Source organism: Eriocheir sinensis, chromosome 14 (genome assembly GCF_024679095.1).
Source record: "Eriocheir sinensis breed Jianghai 21 chromosome 14, ASM2467909v1, whole genome shotgun sequence".
NCBI lineage: Eukaryota > Metazoa > Arthropoda > Malacostraca > Decapoda > Varunidae > Eriocheir > Eriocheir sinensis.
The window spans coordinates 13,485,721-13,506,584 of NC_066522.1; the positions used below are offsets into that span (position 1 = coordinate 13,485,721).

The 20,864-nt window shown below is 38.6% G+C and overlaps 1 protein-coding gene across 3 annotated transcripts in view; it reads left to right on the forward strand.

The window, feature by feature from the left end:
- The window catches only part of LOC126998505 (phospholipid scramblase 2-like), a 34,959-nt gene extending 16,026 nt beyond the window's left edge, over positions 1-18,933 (forward strand). The window contains exons 2-9 of one of the 3 annotated variants that reach the window (XM_050860249.1): positions 4,426-4,737; positions 5,361-5,465; positions 7,385-7,498; positions 8,502-8,719; positions 8,955-9,119; positions 9,696-9,857; positions 11,157-11,205; positions 12,353-18,933. In XM_050860249.1, coding sequence (XP_050716206.1) covers positions 4,467-4,737; positions 5,361-5,465; positions 7,385-7,498; positions 8,502-8,719; positions 8,955-9,119; positions 9,696-9,857; positions 11,157-11,192 — 1,071 coding nt within the window. In that variant the 5' untranslated portion in view covers positions 4,426-4,466 and the 3' untranslated portion in view covers positions 11,193-11,205; positions 12,353-18,933. The remainder of the gene's footprint in view (positions 1-4,425; positions 4,738-5,360; positions 5,466-7,384; positions 7,499-8,501; positions 8,720-8,954; positions 9,120-9,695; positions 9,858-11,156; positions 11,206-12,352) is intronic. The other 2 variants (XM_050860248.1, XM_050860250.1) reach the window with 2 other exon arrangements.
- Positions 18,934-20,864: the final 1,931 nt, after the last annotated feature.

The following is a 20,864-nucleotide window of genomic DNA, read 5'->3' on the forward strand; positions in this document are numbered from 1 at the left end:
ACGGCATGTTTGCGGTTCATATAATAGGGTTTGAGTTTTTTTTGTATACACAAACACTTAAATATATCACTGAAAATATAAAGTTGATCTTCACGCAATCACGAACTCACTATGCGCAGGTGCCACATCTACGTACACGAGTGAACAGACGGAATGAAACGGACTATATAATATAGCCTACGGTTCAGGAAAGGTGGCGACTCAATGAATATTTAGAGGAAGCTATAAAGCGCACATGGAGGATTGGATAGAAAAATGCTGGCAATAAAATGGAAACTGGAAGCAAGCATCTTGGACTAGAGAACAGACAAATGTTGAAAATATATAATTAATGAGAATAAGAAATGGAGTTAGGCAGGTTATACAGGTGTTTAAACTGCCCGATAAAGCAGCTAGTTGTTGGATTTGGAAAGACCCGTCTGTCTGATGCGATTTCTAATTATGCTGATCAAACCTGTCAATTGAAACACATACTATCACATCACAAGCAACAATTTGGCAACATGAAGCACTCCTCCACCACTCATTGCCTGGTCAGCTTTCTAGATTTCATACACTGCCACCTGGACAAACGAGACACCTCCCTTGCCCTTGCTTTTGTCGACTTCAGGAAAGCATTTGACCATGTAGACCACTCTGTTGTCATTACTAAGGCCATTGAGCTGGGGCTTCACCCTAATATTGTATCGTGGCTGACTGATTTCCTCAGCGCACGCCAGCAAATAGTTCGCTCCCAGGGCTCGGTCTCCCCTCCTCTTGAGCTGACGTGTGGCGTCCCGCAAAGCACTAAAATGGGTCCGCTTTGCTTCTTGGTGCTCATTAACAACGCCCTCATGGACACACCGCATCGCTGGAAATATGTTGACGACAGCACCTTGGGCGTCCCCGTCAACAACAGGGATCCTGACTGTGCACCTCTTCAAGCGTCGCCCGACAACCTTCAGGCATGGACGGTGGACAATAGTGCCACTATTAACCACACCAAGACCATGGTGATACACGTTTGCACGTCCAAGAGAGATGTGCCACCTCCGCTGCTGTCTATTGGCTCACACCACCTCCAGGTTGTCCAGTCCACCAAACTACTCGGCATCACTGTGGACAACCAACTCAACTGGAAGCTCCACGTCTCCAACACCGTCAGAGCAGCCTCCTTCAAGCTGTACATGCTGCGTAGACTCAGGACGCTGGGGGCACCGGCTGCTGAGCTGTGCAGTATTTACACATCTTTCATACTGCCAAAGCTCATGTATGCCTCCCCGGCGTGGTCATCGTCCCTTAATTTCACCCAACAACAGCAGCTTGAGAGGGTTCAAAAGAGGGCATTCAGGGTCATTTTAGGCCCTGACTACCACCCCTACGACAATGCCCTGACCACCCTGAGTCTCCCGAGGCTCTCTGACAGACACCAGGACGCCCCCAGAAAATTCGGCGTCTCCCTGCTTCACCATCCTCGCCACCGCCATCTCCTGCCACCCGCTTCACCAGACACCACAACATACACCCTTCAGAGCGCCGCGAACTGACCGTTACAAACGAAGTGCAGTACCAGCGATAGTGAGGATTATAAACAATGCCCAGCAGTGATAGTCAATCCCATAGGGTCGCGGTGCAGAAGTGCTCCCTTTACACCACCCTCCCTTCCCCTTTTGTCTCTAATTTTAGCTGTCCTAAACCACCTCCAACCCTCCCCTCCCCCCCCTCTAGTGTAGCCTATTTAGTATTATAGTTTATTGTATTTCTAAATTGTATATTTGCAGCCTAACGGCTGCCATACTTTAATAAACCTATTATTATTATTATTATTATTATTATTATTATTATTATTATTATTATTATTATTAACTGTCTTTACATTCATCATCGTATTTATCCATCTGCAGTAACTGATAGCCATCCGCTTGTCTGATTTACACGCAAAAAACAACATATAGAGCATTGTAACATATAAGAACACACCTTCAGCTGAACTTGGAATTTTGGGGTATATGGAGCCCCCAAAGTATGGAGCTGGAGCACCCAGCCCGTCGCTCGTTTGTTCTGCAGGGGCAGTAAGTGAAATCGGAAAGATACATCTCCCGTCATCGCTTCCCTTAGCAGTCTGCCTCTCCCTCATCTCCTTCATGTCAAAATTCTCTCCTGTATGGTGCTTACTCAGGTCATTGAACAAGGGTGCCTTTATATGAGTGTAGGCTCAGCCTAATAGATTTTGTAACCTCTGTGACCGAAATGTCATAACATCCCTGACGATAGATCGCCTTTGTGATAGTACACGGTTCTCCCTTATTCCTTTCACCCGTTACCTCTCTCATCTCTCCACTTCCTCACCTTTCTCATATCCTCTATTCCCTCACTTCACCCCATGGGGATAAATGGTATGTTGATGTAAAATCAATGTGACAACGCTCACCATAATTTAATAAATTGGTTCCCTAATCACTTACAAGTTTATTTTCAGTGCGTCACATTTGTAAATGAAAATCACATTTTGACAGCTTCATGTGTACCAGTGCAGTGATGCCATGACATCCTTCAGATTTCAGTGTGTATCGCTGACCCAAGATTAAATAGTACTGCCACTCATGACTGGCTGTAACCACCTCTCACAATGACTTTAATGAATAAGGTTGTCATTAGTTGATGTTATCAGTTTTAGAGTATAATAAGCTCTTGTCCCATCAGGGATGTAATTTATGGGGGAGCTATGGGGGCTGTAGCTCCCCTAATGTTTTCTATATTATCCTCAAAATGCCCCTAAAACTGCTTATTTATAAAAAAAAAATCCCCACCTGCGCATATACTCGCTTCGCTCGCCCCTCTCACGTAATGAACTCATGATGCCCTCTAGCCTCCAAAAAATCTGCCAAAATTACAGGCCTGCCCATCCCTCCTCCCCTCCCATTTTTTTATGGCTGCTTGGTAATGCTTATTCTGTCAAACTGTTCTCTCCGTTGGGCTCCTCCGATCACAATCTTATTTCTGCATCCTGTCCTATCGCTCCTGTACACCCTCTGGACCCACCGAAGAGGCAATGCTTCTGGCATTTTGCTTCAGCTCGGTGGGACGACCTGAGGATGTACTTTTCCGATTTTCCGTGGAATGATTATTGCTTCCAGGATAGAGACCCCTCTGTGTGTGCTCAGCACATCACAGAGGTGATTGTCTCTGGAATGGAGGCATACATTCCTCGTTCTTTCTTAACTTAACGACTCAAGGCTGGAGGCTGCAGAACGCTTAGCCTCAGACCTTACTATTATTTCCGATTGGGGCAAGAAGAACCTGGTGTCCTTCAACGCCTCAAAAACACAGTTTCTCCACCTATCCACTCGACACAATCTTCCAAACAACTATCCCCTATTCTTTGACAACACCCAGCTATCACCTTCCTCAACACTAAACATCCTCAGTCTATCCTTAACTCAAAATCTCAACTGGAAACTTCATATCTCATCTCTTACTAAATCAGCTTCCTCGAGGCTGGGCGTTCTGTACCGTCTCCGCCAGTTCTTCTCCCATGCACAGTTGCTGTCCATATACAGGGGCCTTGTCCGCCCTCGTATGGAGTATGCATCTCATGTGTGGGGGGGCTCCACTCACACAGCTCTTCTGGACAGAGTGGAGGCTAAGGCTCTTCGTCTCATCAGCTCTCCTCCTCATACTGATAGTCTTCTACCTCTTAAATTCCGCCGCAATGTTGCCTCTCTTTCTATCTTCTATCGATATTTCCACGCTGACTTCTCTTCTGAACTTGCTAACTGCATGCCTCCTCCCCTCCGCGGCCCTTTGCACTCGACTTTCTACTCATGCTCATCCCTATACTGTCCAAACCCCTTATGCAAGAGTTAACCAGCATCTTCACTCTTTCATCCCTCACGTTGGTAAACTCTGGAACAATCTTCCTTCATCTGTATTTCCTCCTGCCTACGACTTGAACTCTTTCAAGAGGAGGGTATCAGGACACCTCTCCTCCTGTATTTGATCTTCCTTTCGGCCACCTCTTTTGTTTTACTTTAGGAGCAGCGAGTAGCGGGCTTTTTTTTTATTATTGTTTTCTTTTTTTGTGTGCCCTTGAGCTGCCTCCTTTGTTGTAAAAAAAAAAAAAAAAAGCACCAAATAGTACTACTTTTCCAGACTTTCTCTGGTGTATCCCAGTAGCATGTCACCATGTCGAGTTTGGATCTCCAAAAGATGACACATTGCTGATGTAAGAGCAAATTTTAAAAGTTTAGTATTTGCTCTTTTTTTTCTACATACCAATCCGTGAGTCAACTTAAGAAATGCCAGCTTAAAGGGGATCAAATGAAATATATAATTTAGTGAATGCCTTTGATACAAATTTTGCTATACACTTTCAGGAGTAAGACTAGTTTTGCAAAACCCTTCGTAAAGTACCGTATCTTCCACTTATCATGTGTTTCCTTGCAGGGCAGTGTATTAGGACTCAGCACAAGGAAGTACTGAACACCATGAGCAAACCAGAGGAGATCGGCTTCTACCCAGTGGTCGGTGACGGGAATGCTCCTCCATACCCCCAGCCCGGCCAGTACCCTCCTGCCAACCAGCAGTACCCGCCACATGGACAGTACCCTCCACCAGGACAATACCCCCCACCAGGACAATATCCCCCACCAGGGCAGTACCCACCTCCTGGACAATACCCACCCCCGGGACAGTACCCCCCACCAGGACAGTACCCCCAACCAGGACAGTACCCATCACCTGGTCAGCCTGCCCCTGGTTAGTACATGCTCCTTCCTCTAGAGTTGTGATGTTTTGAGGGATCTACTGTAGGCTGAGGAAGGAGTGTAAGGTTGAATGGAGAGAGAGAGAGAGAGAGAGAGAGAGAGAAATGGTTATTTTTACCTCCTTGAAGAGAGGGCAGTTCCTTTCCTCCTCCTCCTCCTCCCATCTGTTCACATCCATTAATCCCTCATTGGCTACAGTGTTTATCTTACAGATCAAGTCTGACATCAGTTACAGGCTTTGTTTGTGTGCCATTGTGTTACCAACCAACCAATGCCAGTCATGTTGGACAGAAAGAGATAACTTTATCACAGCAACAATTGGCTCTTTTACAGGAAAATATATACTACTCCCCATCAGTCCTCCTCCTCTTTCTCCCCCTCCTGATCCTCCTCCTCATCTGTTAGATGCTAGATCATAATGATCTTTTCTTCGATGAATTTCTGTTGTAGGAAAACCCTCCCAAAAACTGTGCTCATGATTTAGCTTACATATATTGATTCAAAAAATAAATAAACATGATTTTCCTTAGAAGTGTTCACATAGTTCTCAGTGAAATACTGAACTTTAGCTCATCAAACACATGTTTATCCTGTCATTGTTGCTGGCAACCTTAGGGTATGGAGCACCCGGTGGAATGCCCCAAGGTGGCTATGGTCCTCCTCCGGGACAATATGGGTATGGGCCAGTCCCAGGCCAGCAGCCCCCACCAGGCCAGCCAGGTATACCCCAGCAGCCCCTCAAATAAACCTGCATGCTGCTCAGGGGTACCAGCAACACCATGGGCCAAATATCATGCATACTGCTAAAACCTGGGATACCTCCACCTCCTCCTACTACAACTACTACTACTACTATTATTACTCATTCTACAGTACTAACAATAATGATGTTTCTTATTATTCAATTTTTCTTCTCTGTCTCCTGCTCCTCCTTCTTATTGTCCCTACATCAACAACAACAACAACTACTACTACTACTACTACTACTACTACTACTACTACTACTACTACTACTACTACTACTACTACTACTACTACTACTACTACTACTACTACTTCTACTACTACTACTTCTATTACTACTACTACTACTACTACTACTACTACTACTACTACTTCTATTATTACTACTGCTACTACTGTTAGTACTACTACTACTACTACTACTACTACTACTACTACTACTACTACTACTACCTCTTTGTCTTCCACTTACCACCACAATAACTATACTACTACTACTACTACTACTACTATTACACCACTACTACTACTACTACTACTATTACACCACTACTACTACTACTACTACTACTACTACTATTACACCACTACTACTACTACTACTACTTCCAACTACTACTTCCAACTAATAATAATAATAATAATAATAATATACCACTTCCACTACTACTACTACTACTACTACTACTACTACTGCAACTGCTTAAAGATACCTCCACCCATGTTTATTTTCCCGACACATAATCATAGAGGGCTCCATAAATTGAATTGTAAACGAGTGTTGTTGCTGTTTAGAAACATTTTGGCAATTTGTTTCATTTGGCATCACTGAGCTCCTACGAATATCATGCTTTTACGTGGATGTTATGTATGTGCCATAGCCACTTGGGTAATTGCTTACATCATTTTATCCATTAACAAACCTGCTGGCATCCTTACTACAAGATTTTACTTGAGTGTTATGGTCATACTAAAACTACTCTGGTAGTTTGTCCCTTTTATGCTTTGCACTTCAAAGCTTTTAGTGTCATGTTTGCAAGTTGTTGTGGCTGTATTGCACAGGCATGGGGTACTATTGTAGATTTATTACCTTACTGTGTTGATGCAGTTCCAGTTCTTAGTTTGGAGCCAACAACTCTCCCACCACAGACCTGCATATCATTGCTGTCACTTGCCTTGTAAATGGCTGGTAACTGTTCCTGCTTAATTGCAAAGCAGGATTTGGGGCTATATACGTATAATGCATCTGAAATTATAATATAATGTATTTAAATGTTCTTTGGGGTGATTTTTGAATTTATCTATGAGGCATATGTGTAGAAAGTTGCATGCATTTATATTTTTCTTTGTTTTGTATGTAGCCTATGTATGCAAATTTAAAAACTTGGTGATCTTCATTCAGTTTTCATGTCGTGTTGGTATGAATAAAATCAGTACTTAATCATGTTTTAATAAATGAATAAAAAGACCACAAGGATTCCCTCTCCTTGTACTTTATATATATATATATATATATATATATATATATATATATATATATATATATATATATATATATATATATATATATATATATATATATATATATATATATATATATATATATATATATATATATATATATATATATATATATATTATTAATTAATTTGTCCACATGTGCAGGAGTCTTTGGTGCATTGACAAAGAAAGAGGAAATGTTGAGATGCATGGATGTTTCCTAGTATATGTGCTCCTTTTTCTAATATTAGTCATGATATATATATATATATATATATATATATATATATATATATATATATATATATATATATATATATATATATATATATATATATATATATATATATTGTGTGTGTGTGTGTTTTTTGTAATTGAGTGTCTTGCATCCTCAGGGGGGGCTGGAGGGTGGATGCCAGCCCCTATGGTGACCAACTGTCCTCCAGGCCTTGAATACCTCGCTGAGCTTGACCAGATGCTGGTCAAACAAAAGGTGGAACTTCTGGAAGGTGAGGGGTGGCTGAGCAGGGTGGGGAAGTCTTGAGTAGGTGGGTGGCTGGGTATTGAATGTGTGGATGGAGGGGTGGATAAGTGAGCCAGTTGGTATGAGTGGCTTAGTGGATGATATTCTCCTCATCTTTGCGACCACACAATCACCATTACTGTTATACATAGATATTATTTATTTGCTTATCTTTTTTATCATTAAAGGACATAATTTCCTTTACCATTCATTAGCAATACCAAAGGGATTGAGTAATGATGGTGATATTGAATACCTTTTATCTTCCAACTGTCATAAGACATCACACACTCATTCAGCAGTGACTATTATGATTATCTTTTTGCTGCAGTTTTGTTTTTCTTTCTATTATGTATAATTTATAGTGGCCTTATCAGTGTTGGGGGACTTACTTTTCATTGCACCAAACATCTTTTTTTGTTGTTTTATTATTATTATTGTCTCCTTTCCAAGGATGCTTTTATTACTGATTTATTACTATAATCTCATTTCTTTATGCACTAGTTGTACCTGAGTTACAGTTTTATTGCATTATTTTATTTAGAAGTCATTATTTAGCTTCTCATCCTCTCATATGGGTAAGGTGCTTTTAGGTATGGTATTCAGTTTGGTTTGTGACTGAGAGGTTGCAATCTTGATCCCATCTTACGGTGGATTCTTGGTGAAAGGGGTAACGGTTTCTTGTAACCCTCATCTTACTTCACTTCACTTACCCTTCACTCACTTCCCCTCCTGATGAAGACCTGATCAGGACAAGTCATTTTTAATCAGCTTACAAAAGAAGTTATTGTCCCCTCTTAAGCAAGAGAATGAGGTGTTTGGTGTATGATATCCCATCTACACCCATAGATCCATGATTCTGAAGCTCCAAGCTCAAAATGAGAAGGGAACTACCTGGAAATTGCATGTTTATCACATAATCAAACTGTGAATGACTTCTCATTTTTTTTACTCATACCATAACATCTTTTGTACATCTTATCCCTCAGCTTTCACTGGGTTTGAGACGGCCAATAAGTACAAGGTGCAGAACTCAATGGGCCAGCAGATTTACTTTGCTGCTGAGGACACAGACTGCTGCTCCAGGAACTGCTGTGGTCCCTTGCGTGCCTTTGACATGCAGATCCTTGACAACTCACAGAATGAAGTGATCCACCTCAACCGCCCCCTTGCCTGCACTTCCTGTTGCTTCCCTTGCTGCCTTCAGGTGTGTTTAGGAAAAAAAGGAGAGAGAGAGAGAACTACTTCATGTCTTCCTCTTTTCCCCAAGGCTTTGAGAAATAATGCAGATATACATGGAAGACCTCAATGCTATCAGAAGTTAGGTAGCTATAAATACAGACTCAAGGGCCAATGAGAATAGCATAGAGAGTAGCCACACTGCAACTTTTGTCTGCCCCAAACTTTACCTCACCCAACCTTTCTTCCCTTCCCTCCCACAGAGCCTTGAGGTGTCATCGCCACCAGGCACTGTCGTTGGATCAATCAAGCAAGAGTGGAGCATCATTAAGCCTAAGTTCACAGTGCGCAATGCCTCTGATGATGTAATCTTGCGCATAGAGGGACCCTGTTGTACCTACAGCATCTGTGGGGATGTGGAGTTCCAGGTGAGGGAAAACAAAGAGGCCATGTTGCATTTGGTTTGGACTCTTTTCTTTTTAATCAAAGAGAATCTGAAAGGTATAAAGCTACAAGAAAAATATATATGAGAAGAATGATGGCTGCTGAACAAACAATAATACGTACTGCTTTTAACTTACATCTATAATCCTAATATTTCAGGCCAATCATGCATGTTTCTTTGTGTTTGGCCCTATGTTTCTGCCAAGGATGCAGCATCTTTCACTAAGAACCTGCGATGAATAAGCTGTGCACATTTCTTTGGAAACACATTTAATGCTCTTAATATCAAGGTTCCAAAGTCAATGTTCTGCCCCTCAGCACCCTCCTGTGCAAAAGTCAATATAATCAAAGCTTTTATTTTATTTTATTTTTATTTTATTTTTTTATTTTTTTATTATTTTTTTTTTTAATCAAACAGCCCTGTTTTGTAGGATAATTAACTTTGCATATCTTTTTGTAGTCATCCTAAACTTCAGTGGGCCAGAATTCCACATTAAGAAATAGAAAATAAAAATCACTCTCCCACTCTCCACATACTATCACATTCCATTTCTTCTTAGGTTTTGTCAGCTGATGGGGACGTGCAGGTAGGCAAGATAAGCAAGCAGTGGAGTGGCCTGGCAAAGGAGACATTCACTGACACAGACAACTTTGGCATCACCTTCCCCCGCGACCTTGATGTCAGGATGAAGGCCACCCTCCTCGGGGCTGTCTTCCTTATTGTGAGTATTGAGAACCTGTTAAGTATATTTTGCTGTTCTACTTTATCCATCACCCATTTAGATTATGAGTATGGATGAGTATTGAGAACCTGTTTATTATATTTTGCTGCTTTACTTCACCCATCACCCAGTAAGATTATGACTATTGAGAACCTGTTAATTATAGTTTACCTTTTTATATAACTTCATTCATCACTCATCTAGGTTTCCTGCTCTCATTTCTCCCATATAATATCTTGTCTCTTCATCTAAGTGGCATTCAAGTGAAACAGAATGTCACTTGTAATATTCATTTGTAAATTATCACCTCTACTTGTCTTAACAGTTGTGACTCATGGTATATAGGTGTCCCATTCATTAGTTTTTCTGCCTTTGAGCTCTTCCTTCCTTTCACCATGATTCATTCCATTCCACACTCTTAGGTCTTAACAGTTGTGACTCATAGTATACAGGTGTCCCATTCATTAGTTTTTCTGCCTGTGAGCTCTTCTTTCCTGTTACCATAATTCATTCCATTCCACACCCTTAGGTCTCCTTTTCTTCTTTGCTTTATCTCTTTCCCCTTATGCTTGTTTCTCGTTTCACCTGCCTTCCTCGACCCTCATGACCTGTCCTGTTTCTTATGATGTCTTTACATGAGCATTCTTAGTGATCCTTTGCACAGCATATTCAGCAACATTGTAGGTGAAGGCATGTATTATGTCAAGTGGCCAAGGCTTTCAGCTTTGATCTAAGACATTATGGCAGGATTTTACTCTGCATGCCATGTATCTTGAATTGAATCTTATCAGTATTAAAATTGCAGTGATTAACATCCATAGGAACCGTGTGAATATTCCTTCTTATATACTTTTGCCATGCATGAAAATATATTTAGTAGAATTTTTTAGATTATTCTTTTGTTTTTTAATATAGATACTTATGTATGTTATATGGCACTCTCATGACCCATGCCCATAGACACAATAACTGTAACCATTCATAAACACAGTAAGATATCCACCTAATGTTATGCATCAGTATCATGTTGTACAGTTTGCATGATGCGATTTTAGTGTAGCTATATGTTTGTATGTCAGGAATACTATCAAAAGACTTATTAATATTTATTCTCTCTTTCTCTCGGTCTCTCTTGCACTCTCTCTTTCTCTTTTACCTGTTACATATGCAAAATGCATGTATGGTGGTATGCTAGTTCTCTAGCATTAAGTGATTGTTTGTGAGTAGGTGAGAAGAATAGAGTAGGTGATGTCTAACATGCACCTTCTCATGCATTTTTCAACCAAACTCTGTTTTCAGGATTTTCTGTATTTTGAGAAGACTGATGACAACTGAGCCTTGAGTTATGGTACGAGTTTTCTAAAGTTAACCTAAGCATGCACTGGCCAGCCTGCCAGCCACCACAGGAGTGATCTGTTGAGAGTTAAGCTGTCTTATGCTTGAAGCACTAATAGAAAAATTAACCAAAAGAGCAGTTAAAAGACCCCCCCCCCCCCCCCCCCTAAAAAAAATAGAATAACGAAGTAGTTACTCCGACATTCTTACAATCATCATTATTGTCATTAATATTTTAATCATCAGTATCATTTTCATTGTCAGTTGCCCCATTTCTTGTATCCAGAGAGCATGAAATAGGTTTTGTGTGTGTGTGTGTAATTCTTATTCAAGCCAAGAATATGCTATGTATCATACTTGTCACGTGGTCATACTTTGTCGGTAAACATGCCTTGAGAGAGTCAACATTTGATGGCCCACTGGTTAGGTTCTCCGCCACAGTGGCATTCAAATGTTCTGCCTTGGAGCTCCTGTAGTGTCAGTTTCATCAAAGCCGATCATGTTTGTAAAATTATAGATGAAACTTTTCAATCTGCATCTACTAGGGTCACAAGAATTTCTTTGACATTATCCGGATCTTTCATTTATCAGATGGGGCCTTGGCTGATTCAGTGCGCGAAACTGAGAGTTCACTGTATATTTATTGTTTCTGGATTTCCCAAAGACAAGCATCTAGCAATCCTTCTCATAGTGCTTCTTATAGTAGTATTGCATGTCCATCAGTATCTCTTTGTGTTCATTATTTAGGCACCAACTAGCTCTTAACTGTATACCTTATCAACACTCACACATCAGTGTTTTGCTGTTGTCATCCTTTGCCATTGTTTATCCCTAACTATGTATGCCTCCAACCATACAAACTCTCTCTGCCCAAATATAAAATTAGGCCACTATTATTTCATATATATATATATATATATATATATATATATATATATATATATATATATATATATATATATATATATATATATATATATATATATATATATATATATATATATATATATATATCAAGACACCTTAAAAAAAATTGGACTATTGGAATTTTCAGATTGTGTTTGGATTATTGAACTTTTGCTGTATAGCATAAATGTGATATCTTCCAGACATTGCTATCATCATATGACACAGTGGTATTATGAATTTGTGTTTTGCAGGACTTCATGTTCTTTGAGAAGCAAGGCAACAAAGAGAGCGATGGTATGGGAATGCTTTAATAAGTCTACTGAAAATGGAGAACAGCTGAAGAAAAAAATCCGAAGAAAGTTGCAGGATAACCTCAAAGAAGACCTTCCGACATGCTGACCTGCCCTTCTGAATCACAGTGAGAAGCCTCCACCAGGGGACTCCTTCTTGTTCTCGTGGGGAGTCACATGTGCTTTGCTTGTTGATATTGTGTCGTCCAGAGAAAATATTATGTGCACTGTTGTACATTTGAGAGGTTTTCAGCTTATGTATCTAAAACACCAGAGGGAAGGAACACAACACCTTACATATTCCTCAAAGATTTCTGCAGAACTAAATGGTGTTCAGAAAATATGGACTACTTTTCTGCCATGATGGGACTTTATTTTCTCCCTTTTTTTTTTTTTTTTTTTTTTTTTTTTTTTTCCCTAACAGATTTCCTTCTGTAGGAAAGGGTATTCTGTTCCAAAATGGCATTTATCTTATACATACGGTACATAACTATGTAAGATATTGCTTTTTCATTACTCATTCATTGTATTTTCATGTTGGTGCGAGTATATTCTTTTCCAAAACTATATTATTTCTTCCATTGGTGCCCATATTCCCTGCTCTTCCATTTCTCATACTGTGGAGACTAAAACATGCATTCCTAGTATCCACTTGCTAGTAATGGATGTCGAAGGTTATCTCTTCCCTAACCTTTTTTCCATCACAATAGGGTTTTGTAGGTTTAAAAGTGGCTGCTGCTGTGCCACCTTGCCTCTGCATCGCCACTTCACACATGCAGTAGGTCAGCCCGTATGATTTTTTATATATCTGTATCGTATTTTGCAGACATCATTCTCACCCATTTCTCACTCGTGTATTTGTTTGAGTTAGTGTCTACATTTTTGCTTTCTCTTCACATTTGTTCACCTTAGTGATGTGTTTTACCATTACTCCACTTGAAATATATTTGTTCTTATAATTTACTATTATTTAGAACATATTTTGAGATTAACCAGTGCTGCTGTATTTATGGATCAGGAAACTGGTGTGAATTTTTCTGGTGTATAGATTTTTATTGCTATTTTATATTTTAAATTCAAATTTTGTTTTTTCTCTTTTCTCAACTGAATCATTCTTTTCAAGGTTTATTCTGAGGTTAAGATTTTTCTCCATTGTACAGTGTAGTGCTTTAGTGGGATTTTAGCAAAAGTAGACAGATTCTTCAAAATGAATAATTCACCTGACATAAAATCAACAAAATTAACAAATTCCATTTATATAATAATGATTATCATCTTAATCTTCATTCAACATTTCAAATGTATGAAACGGGAAACTGCAGACAGTAAGTGACCATTTTAAAGAGAAACTTTGAGGGAAGGAAAGAAATATTGCCATCACAGGACTTTAGTCACTCATAGCAAATCTAGCTCATGGAATTTTCCCGGCTATTTGAGAGGCTGATGTGATGGAAACTCAGATCATATCAGACAGTTCTTCAAACAATGGCTGACTCCATTATTGCCCTCAAAAAACAAATCACAAGAATACTTCATCTACTCTAGACCTTAGATTTCTTGCTTTCTTTTCTTTTTTTCTTTTTAAATTCAAGTTCCAGTTAAAAGTTTTTTGCCCTGTCTTGTCTGTGTCCATAGAAAGCTTTTATACTTTGCAGATCTCATTTTTTCAGGACTGTTATTTTTTGCTCACCTGACACAGCAACATCCCCTACTCCATGCTGCTTAGATTATTTATTTTTTCAAAAAGGCATTTTTCATCTCCTTTCTGCACTTAATCTAAATTAGGTAGCATAATAAATCATTTATCATAACTAACACCAACAGTGCCATAAGCACAGTTTAGCATATGCCCCTTTACCTTTTGCTGTACCAGTTAATGGAACTTGAGTTCCATATGGCACGTATCACTTCCTATCTATATATAAAGCTATCAGAAACTACACGCTGTAGCTGTTAACATTGGAAGGGGTTGATGCCTCTCACAGTGAAGCACAGTAATGGGAGTACTATGTAGTTATATCATGGTTGTCATTGAGTATATGAGCCTTAGATTATAACTTGTCTGTATCATATTCCTATTTATAGAGTTTTTGCATTTTTTTAATTTTTTGTGCCAATTTTCGAGTTGGTCATCCTTTACTGCAGTGGTTTCCTTTCATCATAATTAGCAAAGAAAGCACAAACTAAATCCTTTGACAAAATATAAGGTATTATAGAGATTTGTGAACAAAGTGCCTGTGTATGAGTAAAGACAAGCCTTCCTGCATATTGCCATGAGAGTTCAAGTTAGCAGCATTGTCAGACTGTGAGTGCTCAGTACATCATAGTACAAAGGTCGGATTGTTTTCCCTATCATGTAAGCCTTTTGTCTTTGGAGGAACATATATAGACGTCTAAAATATAAAGTACATTTCAGCTGCGACTGTTTCCATTATTTATTATTAGTTTACTGTGATCCACTCAGTTGACAGTTCATATTTTATATTCTTGGAAAAAAAAAATCAAGGACACTACATAGCAGTAGATGAATTCCAATGTACTTATTTTAATTTCTTTCAGTATTGTGATGGATTCAAGAAGATAGCTCCAATTAATCTATACAGAATTAAAAGACTGAAACATAATTGTGTGATCATGATATTGTTGCCTTTTCATAAGTAAACAAATTTAGTTTTGTGTCAACAACGAGTAGAAAATACCATCTCCATCAAGGTACAAGTGATTGTAAAGATACAAGGGAAGATCAGTTTGTCAAGAAAAGCAGTCATTACTTTGATGAAAACATGCATATATTAAAGAAATAGTGGCAGTTCAAAAAGTACTTAATTTACCAAATTTTCATGGTATGAAGGTAATCACTAATCAGTCATCTTTTTGTTTAGTGAACTTTATTTTTGTCTTTTTACTACGACAGAAAAGAAAGTAAAGAAATTGAAAAAGAGGGTGCATATTATCAGAACCAATAGTGTGTGGATTAGCAATTCATGGCTGCAGGGCCAGAATGTGGATTCATTTACCAAGTTAAAACAGTACAGTATTATGTCGTGCTACTTTGGGGTAAAGTTTGAAGATATAATCACCATATTTACCTCGAGTGCAATTTATTTAGTCATCATCTCAGGAAAGTTGCATTCTATTTTGTAAATGCCAGGTTTGGGATTAGCATTTATCAAACAGCTTTGCTTTCTATATTTTACTTTGATTTAGTTTTGTTCTTTAGTACTGCAGGACAATGATCACATCATCCCTCCATGGATCATTATGTATATTGTCTGATTTGCAGATCAGCACATGATTGACACCCAGTGCATTAAACTGGAATGAACATTGAAAAATGAATAAAAGTTCATGTGTCTTTCATGTGATAGATAATAAACTTGAACCTTACAGTAGATTAAGGCTTAATAACATGTTCAGACAAGAATGATAAAAATCAATAATTTTAAAGAAAGAATGCAATGTTCTTAGAACAGTTGTACAAGACACTGTTACCATAAATTATGAAACATTTGTTGAATAGGAAAACATGAAGAAGGTGGAAGAAAGGATGGGATGTCATATTACTCTTTGCTTAAAAGTGATGATGAATACAAATAACAGCTTTTATAAAACTTGTTAATGTAAAAAAACTTCATACATGATTATTATGTGTATGTAGAGAAAAAAAGGGGCATCATGAGTTTCTGCTGAATGTATGCTGATTCTAGAGAAAAGTTTACATTGTTATGTAATGAAAAAGGCATGGATGAATGTGAAGCATCCATCCGTATGCTAATTACATCCACATTACAAGATGTCATTATTGAGAGGTGTAGTTTTTCAGCCTTTGTGTATGCCAGTGAGAAAAGTGTGCATTACAATCTATTCAGCTGTCTGCCATGAACTATGGGCCATCCCAATAATTTAGATCAAAACAGGATTATCATTATGGACACTATGATTGCGAAGAATTTAGAATGCAACAATTTCTCAATATAATATATGCACTTGCAAAGAGATATGATTACATAGAGGTGTCTTTACACTGCTTAGTTAATGTATTTAATTGTGTGATAACAGCTGTGTGTAGGTTTCCAAAATAGTGTTAAGAAATATGTATTTTCTTCACAGTCCAGTTTCGTGTACATGCAGAAAAGGCCACAATAACTCTGTGAATTGTGACGGTGCGTTGTGTTTCCTGTCGTGGACTGTATTCTGCCGAGCCTTTCATCGTGCATTAATTGACTGTATCCGTGAGGGACTCCTTTAGCTGCTGTGTCTTAGAAAGATCTAACTGGTTTGGTGTAGGTTCCATATATATGCACAAACACACACACACACACACACACACACACACACACACTATTTTTTACTGCTCCGGTAGCTCAATCGGTTAGAGCGCCGCGCTGCAAGGCTTCACGGCCAAACAGGCGGCAGTTCGAGCCCCGCTCAGGCCGGATTCTTTCCGTTGACTAGGAGTGGTTACTGTCCCCCCTTGAGCAATGGGGATGGGATGTGTGGTGTGTGAGGTCCTGGCAGTACCCAGAGATTGACAATAATGAGCACTTGCTCACGCCGTGAGGGTACCTGCTGGCGAAAGCGAGTCCAACTCATGATCAGGCCGTGGTGAATTACACACACACACACACACACACACACACAAACACACAGTCACACACACACACACACACACATGCACATACACACACTAACACTAACACTAACACTATCATGCAGTTTTAGACAACAGGTACTGAGAAACATTATGCATCCAGTACATTTTTTAATGAAGATATTTTAGTGTATTTAAACTTTAACACCACAAAGGGGTTTTGAGGTGTGCAATTTATATGTTAGTCATGCTACCCTTCTCCTCTTCTCAAGGGTCAGTGTAGCAAAGCATAGTAACAAACTACTAAGCATATGTATGGCACAAGACTTTGGCTTCCAGTAGGTAGTATGATGGTCTGCCACTTTATGTGAAGAAATGACAGTATGCATACGTCCATGCCTGCTCCACCATTACTGTACTAGAAATGTTGTAATTGCCACCATACCGTGCCCTAAATGCGCACCCACTAGGAGCCACTATTCTTAAGATTATCTGAAGTTTGTGAGGCACAGTCATTGTTAATTACCTGACTTGCTGATTAAGGTCAGTATAGATTCTCAAGTTTTGGTGTCATTCATTTTTTTCTAATAGCCAACTAGAGGTTCATTTTTATTTTTCAAGTTTGCTCTTTTTTAGAGCTCATTGATTGATGGAATAAAAGTTAATGTTGATTTGTATTACAAGGGCTTAGATAGTACTGGACCCATCTCTTTGACCATTTTTACCTTTCACTGCAGAGCTCTCTCTTCTTACTTCTTTCTCTTTCTTTTTTTACTTTTTTTCTGAATCCCTTTTGTCTCCCCATCTTATGTCTTCAAGGAACAAAGTAGATGATGATAATCATAAAAATGCCATTATCATTTAATTCCCAAGATGTTAAGTGATAGATAAGTCAGCTGTTGAACTATAGTATAATTATGATAAAAGAGTACTAAGTGTTCTTTCGCACTGCAGAAGGATCCCACTGTGTATTCATCACCTAAGGTGGGATCAGTGACTAAACTTTGTTAAAAAAAAAATTATATATATATATATATATATATATATATATATATATATATATATATATATATATATATATATATATATATATATATACCCACACATTTAGCCTATAACTATATAATAACAATAAATCACTGTGTCATTGGAACTTTTGCTCTTGTTTTTGTATCAGTTATTTAAATAAAAAGTAATGTCAAGTGTTGTGTTGTAGAGATAGAATAATTTCATATTTTATGTAATTTTTCATGACTTAAGTGCTTAGTTTTATTTGAAGATTTTTGTATTAATATAAAATTTTACTCTTATGTAAAATGGGGTGCTTTGAGTGAGCTAGTTTTATTGTAAATAGTACTTACTATTGACATGACGGTTTACTCCTGCATGTAACTGCTAAATTATATGTGGCTTGTATAAAACATATTTATATATTTTCTTATTTTATCAAAAATGTTGTAGCAAAAGTGTTGATACACTACATTAGTTATATGTAGACAAAGAGCATAGGGAGTATATGTGAAGGAGAGTAGTATTGTATTTCACCTACATATATCCTTCATGAGCCAGTATACAAACTATCCTACAGTTATATTGTCATGAAAGCTGGTGTGACATGCTTGGGTCACCGGCTCCCTGGATGCCATTCAAACAAGGCACTGCAGTAGGTGTGTTTTGCTTTACTACCTCACACATCGCTAGTCCAGAAGAGTAGGTTATATGAGGCTCAAAATACATACATCGAAGAACTTAAAACTATAAAAGTGGTCTTTGAAGGCGCAGCTTATGGGCTGTAATTTGTTCTGGTTAATGGTTTCTGTTTGATACAAAGCCTACTGATGAGACATGATCAACTAAACAAGTGCTGGAGGTGTCCCATTTTATCACCAAGGAATATTGTTTTAACTGATAAAAAAGAACTTATGAAAGAAATAAAATCTGTGAACGAGAAGTTATGAGAAAAGCTTTTTATTGAACCTCTAAGAACCCATTGGATCAGCATCAGTGGTTGCCCCAGGATCTATATAATTATTAAAACGCTTGTACCTTCCTTCCTTCTATTCCTTCCTTCGTGTGTCACGCACTGGTTTCATATCCTCCAGGATCCTGATATCCTCGACCCTGTTATCTCAAAAATATCAACAGCCTCTACCCCGTTATTTCGAACATATCAACAGCCTTGACCCCGTTAATGCGAACACACCAACAGCCTCTACCCCATTTATGTGAACACACCAACTGCCTCGACCCCGTTATCTCGAACACATCAGCCTCGACCCTGTTAGTGAGATTAATTAAGAAGTTTAGAATATGAAACACTCCTGGTGTTTGGGGTTGAATTCCTCTTCTTTGGTTCTGTGTTTTGACCCCAGTATGTGGAACAAACATCATAGGAACCTTATCAACAAATAGATTGATTGATTGAAGTTTAATGTAGCAAAGATAAATACAACAAGGAAGATGAGAGGTCATGCCATCCCATCCCCCAGACAAGACACTATATATAATATAATGTTTCATACAAAATTATAGAAAAATATATATAAATACACTATGTACACATTTCCAGTCACAGCCATCACAGGACAATAACTAAATAAATAATTAAAGAGTAACATTAATAATAATGACCCAGCAGTTAATAACCGTCAAATACAAGACCTTATAAGAGTGAGGCAGCCATACACTGGATCAGTATAAGGATGGGCAAAAGTGAGGTGCTCTTTCAGAATGGTTGGGAGAACATCTTTATTTATGAACCAGTTGACCATTTCTGTAACATCATAGTGACCCCGTGGTCTGTAAGGTGTCACCAAGAGACACTCCAGTATACAATATATAATGATCCATGGTGTGGTCCCCTGGCCTAGCTGTTACAAAGTTTGCACGAGACGGGTGCTGCACCGCTCACCTCCCAATAATACGTACTTAATGTATCCAAGCCGCAGTCGCATAGCAACAATAAATCATAGGAGGCACTGTGTCGACCATAAGTGAAGGTGCAAGAATTATACACAGTAACATAATGTACACCATACTGGGCCTGCCCTTTTGGTAGCAATTTTTTAAAGAAGTTGCACTGCAGTAGTGTTATCTACATAAGTCTCTAATTTATCTCTTTTGAAAACCATAGGTATATTCAGGGTTTGAGGTAACACTTGTTATTAATGTAGCATCATTTAACGGGATGCCAACATGAGAGGGCACCCAAGTGAAATGAGCATTAATTAATACTATTTTTCTAAAAACATTGAAGAATTGCGAGGCATTTGTTGACTAAGTCACAATCTACAGGAGAAGATGAAAGTTCATAATTATAATGCACACTGACTATCAACGAAAAAGTACACAGGTTTACCCAAGGCCACGTACGGTGACAGAGAGAGCCTCAAGGATGGCATACAATTCAGCCCTGGTGGAAGACAAATTATCAGGTAGACGCTTGGAAGTCACAGTGTCAGCTAGTATATTCTTCATGGGATGTGTAGTCACGAATGAATATGCCACAGTCAGCCACACCCAGATTTGCTGCCGTTAACAGACCCGTCACAATAGACATGGACACTGGACGGCCTCAGTGTGAGAATAAGTGGTTAATTTGGATAAAAAGTGATCTTGTAAGACATAAGGAAACCAGAACTTCTTAAGTGTAGAATGCAATACAGACATTAAAACAGACCACCTAGTCTGGACCATAGAGCGTGTGTGGTCGAGTATCTACGTAAATCTCTCTCTCTCTCTCTCTCTCTCTCTCTCTCTCTCTCTCTCTCTCTCTCTCTCTCTAGCAAGAACAGCCAAAAAAGAAGGATATAATAAAACATAAAAAAAGATAATATAAAAACAGCATATCAGAAAATATAAGAACAAAACACCAAGAAAGAG